General features: G+C 39.4%; 1 protein-coding gene and 1 pseudogene across 3 annotated transcripts in view; one reads left to right on the top strand and one right to left on the bottom strand.

Annotated features, from left to right (window-relative positions):
* The window catches only part of LOC103524341, a 45,841-nt gene that overhangs the window by 13,725 nt on the left and 23,478 nt on the right, over positions 1-8,638 (bottom strand). The window contains exons 3-6 of one of the 3 annotated variants that reach the window (XM_026833451.1): positions 7,760-7,914; positions 5,493-5,817; positions 4,263-4,868; positions 3,889-4,137 (exon numbers count right to left, since the gene is read on the bottom strand). In XM_026833451.1, the coding sequence (XP_026689252.1) occupies positions 3,930-4,137; positions 4,263-4,868; positions 5,493-5,817; positions 7,760-7,914 (1,294 nt within the window). In that variant the 3' untranslated portion in view covers positions 3,889-3,929. Of the gene's footprint in view, positions 1-3,518; positions 4,138-4,160; positions 4,869-5,492; positions 5,818-7,759; positions 7,915-8,638 lie in introns of those variants that run through there. The other 2 variants (XM_026833452.1, XM_026833450.1) reach the window with 2 other exon arrangements.
* On the top strand, positions 126-3,696 carry LOC103524342 (annotated as a pseudogene).

The raw sequence follows: 8,638 nt of genomic DNA, 5'->3' as shown, positions 1-8,638 counted from the left end.
TATCTTGACTAGTTCTCTATTTACAATGGTTGGTTTGAGAGTGAAGAAGATGGCGCAATTTTCAATTTTGCGTTTTTTAATTTTTAGTTGAAAGTTTTAAACGGCGGTTTTCTCCTGGACACTTACCAATAATAGGTTTATCTTATCAGTAAATAGTTCTTATCAATTACTATAATTATAGGTAAGAATATTAGTACCCTAATATTTACCTACCATCTTCAATTTCAATTTTTTAATGTTAATTTCTTGTGGAAATAATACCAACCAACCTACTAAAAGTCATTTGTACATTATTTTATTTTGTTCAAGTTTCTTATGTGATAGTGTCAAAATGGAGACAAAACACTCATCAAGACATCATCAAAATAAGTATAAGTATGGAGAAGGAGAGAAATCCAAATTATTTACTGTTGAAAATAAGGAAAAAATTGTTTTACATCCATCCTTTGAAACAAAGGTTTGGGCTACATTGACGAGGCTTATTGAAGACATTGACAGTGAGTATGAGACAAGTGACAAGTTCCGAGATCATGACTATTCTGTCTATGTCGGGACCAGTGGACAGGCCATGTTTTATTACATCTACTATCAGAGAACACATGACTCCAAATATCTTGACAAGGCGCAGAAGTTGATTGAAAGAAGTCTAAAGAACTTGAAAAACCGACGATTCAGTTTTCTCAATGGTGATGCTGGCCCAATAGCTGTCAGTGCTCTTATTTACGAAGCTTTGGGAAAGCAAGAAAAATTGGAAAGCTCTGTACAGAAATTAAAAGCCCTTGCACCTCATGTAGTTGATCTTAGATCTGATATACCCGATGAGATTTTATACGGCCGAGCAGGATACTTGTATTCTCTCCTCTTTGTCAACAAACACATTAAGAGTGTTAACATCGAAGCAAGTCTTATCCATCAGGTCGTGGATAGTATCCTAAGGTCAGGACAGAATTTAAGTGCTCGTAAAAAGAGCAGGGTTCCTCTCATCAATTTTTTAATGTTAATTTCTTGTGGAAATAATACCAACCAACCTACTAAAAGTCATTTGTACATTATTTTATTTTGTTCAAGTTTATGTGATAGTGTCAAAATGGAGACAAAACACTCATCAAGACATCATGAAAATAAGTATAAGTATGGAGAAGGAGAGAAATCCAAATTATTTACTGTCGAGAATAAGGAAAAGATTGTTTTACATCCATCCTTTGAAACAAAGGTTCGGGCTACATTGACAAGGCTTGTTGAAGATATTGACAGTGAGTACGAGACAAGTGCGAGAGAAATCCAAATTATTTACTGTCGAGAATAAGGAAAAGATTGTTTTACATCCATCCTTTGAAACAAAGGTTCGGGCTACATTGACGAGGCTTGTTGAAGATATTGACAGTGAGTACGAGACAAGCGACAAGTTTCGAGATCATGACTACTCTGTCTATGTCGGGACCAGTGGACAGGCCATGTTTTATTACATCTACTATCAGAGAACACATGACTCCAAATATCTTGACAAGGCGCAGAAGTTAATCGAAAGAAGTCCGTCGAAATATTTGCAATCGAAAAACGAGTACAAATTTTTGTCGATGGTGGGATTCGAACCATTTACCAAAGTGACCATTTACCTGACATAAAATAAAGAAGAAAAGAAACATACTTGGTACATGCAAACTGCAAACACACCATTTTTTTCCTGGATAACCTTCTGACAATAATGATACAGTAAAACATGCATAGTAAAAAATAAAGAAATAATAATACACACACAATATAGAATAAGAAAAAGCGGCAAATTTGAAGAGACAGTAAAGAAGAAGAAAAAGAGAAACGGCGAGAGCTTTCTAAACGTGTGTCCAAACATAGTCGACCAGCAAGCGATGGCGATCGACGAAGTGAATCTATGTTGTCGAGGCAGTGTGGACGGTTCAGTCGACATCGATTGACGGCCCGTCGACTCTCTGTAGCAAATATTTTGCAAGTTTACTGTTGCTGAAATCATTCAGCGTATTTTACATAGTAACAATAGTCCGTCCCTTATACCTTTTTATTACTATTGTAACAATAAAGGAAGGACGGACTAAAAAAGTGCCGGTTCGGCCGGTCGACTAAGTGTGGACACACCTTAAGGGTGATAGCTTTCTATGTGGGTACAGACCACAGAGAGTTCACCATCTACCAAAGACAAAAAAGACAGAGAGTAAAAGAAGAGTCACAATTTCATTGGCACCAAATACAAACACCCTGTGACAGTAGGTACGCCAAAAAAATATATCGATATATATCGATATATCGACGAAAAATATATCGATATATATCGGTTTTCGATATATCGCAACATCCCTACGGAACAGTCGGAACGTGCATTTTATTAAATAACTTTTTTTTTTAAAGGAGTAGGTACCTAAGTATAAAATTAAACTTCTGTGTTGTTAGTTACCTTACCCATCTTTTATTTTTCATTATCTGACGATAGCTGTTGTGAGATCCACCTATTGATTTTAAAGGATAATCTATCTAGGTAATAAAAACAAAAATGGGAATTTAACATTAGTTTTTAAAAAATAAAAAATATATAATAATCTTTATTGTAATGAACTGAAAAGTAGAAATATAACAGAATATTTTGTGGGTATGAAAAAAGGTTTAGATATTTATGTAGGTACCATGTCATGGGACTTAAACGTTTATTGTAATGAACTGAAAAGTAGAAATATAACAGAATATTTTGTGGGTATGAAAAAAGGTTTAGATATTTATGTAGGTACCATGTCGTGGGACTTAAACGTATCTAACTTTTTACTTCCTATACTTACAATAAGATATTGTCATTTGTCAATACGTATTATTTTATTATAATGTGGTAAGGAGAAGCTTAATCAGATTATAATTAAATATGAAGATAATATTTTTGAAGGATACTTAGAACGGATTCTTCATCGTATGTGAGCGGATACTTAGAACGGATTCTTCATCCTCATCAGTTGTCCTAACTTGCCTCGGACCTTCCCTTTGGTAAGTAAATACCCTAGAGGTCTTTTAAAATTTTGCAACTGGTCTAGGGTCGAGGTACCAAGATGCTACAGGCTACAGAATTATTAGTTAGATAAATACCTCAAGTAGCTACCAAGATTCATCTTATATTTACCTAGTTACTTAAGTGCATAATTATGTATTTAGCTGTTGATATCCGGAAAATATCAAGGAACAATACCTTAGTATCTACCAATCTACCTATACCTATCTATAAAATAAACAAAATGGTAAGTAAATATATCTACCTATGTAGGTGTATTTACATTGTCCTAAATATCTAACCTTTTCACAGCCTTTGTTAAACATTTTGTAGAATTTAGAGGAAATTAAATCTAATCAGGTGGTGGATTCAATGTTTTGTACAAAAAACAAAAATAATGAATCTTCAGAGTCAAGATTAACATTTAATTTCATAAGGTACAAAAAACTTTCAAGTTAATTGGACTAGAGTAGATATTTTTAAAAGAACCCTTTATAGCTATATCGAAGGTTCGAATCCCAGGATGGCAGAGGACACAAGATTTTGAATTTGATTAGGGGTGCACAATGATTTGGATCTTCTTATTTTCTTCTTGAAAGTTCAGTTTTGATCTTTTGAAGTTAGATAAAAAAGAAAGTACAAGGTCACAAAGTAACCTATTGAGTGTTCGTCATTTTTCCAGGGTTGTGTAATGTAAAACAGATTTGTGTGAGGTACTCGTTACTCCTTTGTGTCGCATTGATAGAATGCATCATCGCATACATGTATTATAAGTTTTACAGGATAGGATAAACTCTATAAACAAACATTTTCCTGAGAAAATTGCGATTATTAATGTTCATATTTCAATTAGGCACATTGCGAAAATACCGTCGCATGTCGATGTCATTTGCTTCATATTGAAGGTACAGGTAAATGCAACGCGTCACTGCATATTATACGTCTCATTGACCACCTCTCCCGGCAAATGCGTCTTCCAGCTTCGAAACAAATAGCGCGTGAATTTCCTCAACTGCCGAAACTTGCAATACGTCGCTCCCTCAGCCGACTCCAGCTGCTGCGTCTGAATGAGAAACCCTTTCTCCTTGAACGTCTTCTCTAGTTTCTCACGGGCCTGAGACTTGCGACTTTTCCTCCGGTTGGAAACTTGCAATATGTCGCTCCCTCAGCCGACTCCAGCTGCTGCGTCTGAATGAGAAACCCTTTCTCCTTGAACGTCTTCTCTAGTTTTTCACGGGCCTGAGACTTGCGACTTTTCCTCCGGTTAAGCGTCGCACTAGGCGTGCTGCTGCTAGGGAAGGCGTTATCACAGTACTTGACGTCCGGCAGGAGGCTCTCACAGTCAATCTCTGGAGAATTCTCCGGCAGAGGCAGGTTCGGGTAGTTATATCCGAATGGACTCGCGTTGGCGAAGCTGTCAGGGACTTCGTTGCTCGCTGTCTCATCACTGTCCATGTCTTCATCTTCGTCTCTCATCTCGATATCGCTGCTGTTCGTCCTCAACAGACTGGCCATCACAGGGTCGCTGACCTTCAAGTTGTCCATCGGTGAGAGCTCTCCAGTGACTAGCTTGGTGTTGGTTTCGTTGACTAGGAGATTGCCGAGCAGTTGCTGCTGGGTGAGGAGGTCGATGGATTTCTGTCTTCTGTTTGGCTGACGTATCGCTCCGGGGTGTTGGGAAGTGAGGAGTTTCTTTTCCAGTAGACTGGGTTTGGAGCCGGAGGTGAATTTGAACTTGCACATGGAGACGTGGTTGTCACTGGGGGTGTGACTGTTGTGGTGGATGATCGTGGAGCCCATGGTGTTCGTGGGGAGGAGCGAGGAGGTTTGCTCTAACCGGTTTGTGGTGGGGATGGCGAAGTCTCTGTAATCAGGAGAATTTTTGTTATTCAGTTTGAGTGCTATATTGTTTTTTAATACTTAGTTTTATAATTTTGTATTATTGCATCCTCAATCCTCAAGGATAGCGCTTTAAAGGGGGGAAAACCCCCTTTTCTAAATTCCAAGGTTCCGTACGCAAGCCGCAGGTCAAATACATAATTACATTACATTGAAACTGAAATGGTCTTTTTGACGAAATTCCTCTGCGCAAAGTCCAGAATGTGGGATTGATTATTGCACCTCAAAGTCAAATACATAAGAGTAGAATATTATACTTATTATTGAGTGCTATATTGTTTTTTAATACTTAGTTTTATAATTTTGTATTATTGCATCCTCAATCCTCAAGGATAGCGCTTTAAAGGGGGGGAAAACCCCGTTTTCTAAATTCCAGGGTTCCGTACGCAAGCCGCAAGTCAAATACATAATTACATTACATTGAAACTGAAATGGTCTTTTTGACGAAATTCCTGTGCGCAAAGTCCAGAATGTGGGATTGATGATTGCACCCCAAAGTCAAATACATAATAGGTAGTAGAATATACTTATTACTTAAATGTCTTAAATAAAATACCCTAACCACTGATTTTCAGTGGTTCTAACTCACCTAATACAAAGGTTGAGCGGCTCGTCTACAACCGTGGTGCCATAGTTCTTGTAGATCAGATGACAGATGTCCAGTTTCTTCGGCTTTCGCCCTCGCCTGGGGCGAGCGTTATCCAGCACCATTTCCCCCATGTAGGGCAGATCGGTCAGTCTTACGGAGGTGGGCGAGAGGAAGGGCCTCGGGGATTTTAGCACGGGAGGAGAAGTTGATATGGGAGATTTCAGGGGGGAAATGGAGAGGGGAGATTTCAGCACAGGAGGAGAAGTTGAGAGGGGGGAGGCGCGGGATTTGGTCAAGGGCGGTGGAGGAGAGGCGAGCTCCAGATCTGAAAAGGGAGGGGAAATTTTGAGTATACAGTGTGTCACAATTCACATTGTACGAGTAAATGGGATACGATACATGAATATGTAAGTAAATGGAAAAGGGTTATAATCCTGCCAATCCTTCCTTTAGTGCACCTGCACCATACGTGAGACCATTCCTTTAATAGCGACGGTCAAGGGCGGTGGAGGAGAGGCGAGCTCCAGATCTGAAAAGGGAGGGGAAATTTTGAGTATACAGTGTGTCACAATTCACATTGTAAATGGGATACGATACATGAATATGTAAGTAAATGGAAAAGGGTTATAATCCTGCCAATCCTTCCTCCAGTGCACCTGCACCATACGTGAGACCATTCCTTTAATAAGTTGAGAGGGGGGAGGCGCGGGATTTGGTCAAGGGCGGTGGAGGAGAGGCGAGCTCCAGATCTGAAAAGGGAGGGGAAATTTTGAGAATACAGTGTGTCACAATTCACATTGTAAATGGGATACGATACATGAATATGTAAGTAAATGGAAAAGGGTTGCGGGAAAAATCTCAGAGAGCGTACATAATGTTGGCTGCAAAATGGAAAACTTGAAGCAGGCCGGTGACACTCGAGGCGGGCTGCGACTGGCTTGAGGTTTCCTGTGGAACAAACATTGCATTTTTGAATGCGTTTATGAACAATATCTTGATGTCCCAAGATCCAATATTTCTTGCGAGAAATGGAGATAACCAAATGTGGTCCAGTATGGAAATTCTTCACGTGAATATACTCAATGAGTAAGTCAACAATGTAATGTGACTTAGGTAGTACAAGAGGATGAACGTGTTCCCTCACGGTACATGGGCCAATAGGAAGAAGGCGACAAAATTTTAAAACCATGGCGACTGCTCTTAGCAGTTTTTTCCAAGATGAAATTCTGCCCCCGCGAGATCGAGCAAAATATTGGAAACCTTTTCCTTGCTTACTGAATGTAGAGTTGCTTTCTTCCTTTCTTCTGGCTCAGAACCGGAACTAGGTACATACCTCGTACCGGTTTCATAACTGAACCAAATCCACCGATTTGGGTGTGGACACAACTTCACAGCCGGTCCCTTGCAGACACCTCCTGAAGTCTTGTTCAACGCAACTTGCACGACTTGCTCGTCATGGAATGCTTGAGAATCTTGAAGTCGAAGGTTCGGTAGGTTTGACATGATCGGGAATATTGGCTTGGGGTTTCCTGTGGAACAAACATTGCATTTTTGAATGCGTTTATGAACAATATCTTGATGTCTCAAGATCCAATATTTCTTATGAGAAATGGAGATAACCAAATGTGGTCCTGAATGACAATTCTTCACGTGAATATAGCCATTGAGTAAGGCAATAATGTGATGTGAATGAAGAGGATAATCATGTTCACTCACGGTACATGGGCCAATAGGAAGAAGGCGACAAAATTTTGAAACCATCGCGACTGCTCGCAGCAGTTTTTTCCAAGATGAGATTCTGCCCGCGAGATCGAGAAAAATATCGGAAACTTTTTCCTTGCTTACTGAATGTAGAGTTGCTTTCTTCCTTTCTTCTGGCACAGAATCGGAACTAGGTACATACCTCGATAGTTCCCACTGATCAGTGGGTTGCTTTACCCACGGTGGGCCATTCCAGTAGAGGTTACCTACGAGTTCTGAAGGGCTGGTTCCACAAGATAACACATCAGCTGGATTCTCCACACCTTGTATGTGATACCAATTGTCAGGGTTATAATCCTGCCAATCCTTCCTCCAGTGCACCTGCACCATACGTGAGACCATTCCTTTAATAGCGACACTGAAAGTTTGACAATTTTTTTGGACCACATTAACTCTCACTTTGTTGGTAATTTGTAAAGTTTCATAATACACACAGGCAAAAGTCGTGTGATGTTCACAATAGATTTTAGAGGGGGATTCACCAGGAACCAGGGGGAGGAACTTACCAGGTACTATAGGGGGACACAAGGTTTGTGTTATGCTAGCTAGGGGGGCAGGCGAGGGTGGTTGCGAGTGCTGCCAAGTCTCGTAGTGGTTCAAATATTCCTGAGGCAGGGCCTGGTGATGGAATTTCAGCTTCCATTTTGGTTTTCTTCTGGATCTGTGGACGAAATGAAATATACCACATTTATACATAGTTATTGGTTGCATACTGCTAAGATGAGACTGAAATGTCCGTTTACAAATCTAGGTACATATACAAAGATTAATAAGACCCGTATTGACAGTGGTCCTACTCGGAAAAATCTTCTAGGTCAAACAAACCTGTTCAGTATTTGAAGAAGTTAGGGTGCGTTAATATATTGTTTTATCGTCGGTTTTATGGGCATATCCAAATTTGAGTCAAATTAATACGCAAAGATGTGGGTACTGAAGTCTGGGAGTAAGGAACAGTTGTCATAAAAAGATTTGATTTCCAAAATCGAGCGATGGATCACTGTACCAACATAGGTAGAAGAAACAAACACACAAAAAAAACACAGTTCCCAACTTGCCTATTCGTTTTAATTTACGGATGTCCTAACCTCTCCTATATTCTCGGGTTAAGAATTCAAGACACTATTTCTCAAGGCCATATCAATATGACGGAGAGAAAAAAAAATTAAATCTTGTTTTCGCCCACGAAAATAGTCTTGGCTTACAAAGATAATAAAAAAGATAAGAGGTGTTTAGAGGTGTTCAGAAGATAGTACGAAGTAAACCTTATGTGTTTAGATAGTGAAGAGCTTTGATGCATTGAGTTTTTAGATGTGACATTTAAGTCTTTATGAGGTAGCCAGGTACTGTAGCTCTTGAATGTTCATTATGGTGAAGTATCTCAACTA

Source organism: Diaphorina citri, unplaced genomic scaffold (assembly GCF_000475195.1).
Source record: "Diaphorina citri unplaced genomic scaffold, Diaci psyllid genome assembly version 1.1 scaffold94, whole genome shotgun sequence".
Taxonomy (NCBI): Eukaryota; Metazoa; Arthropoda; class Insecta; order Hemiptera; family Psyllidae; genus Diaphorina; species Diaphorina citri.
The sequence above is the reverse complement of the archived record's forward strand: the minus strand, read 5'-3'. Positions and strand labels throughout refer to the sequence as shown.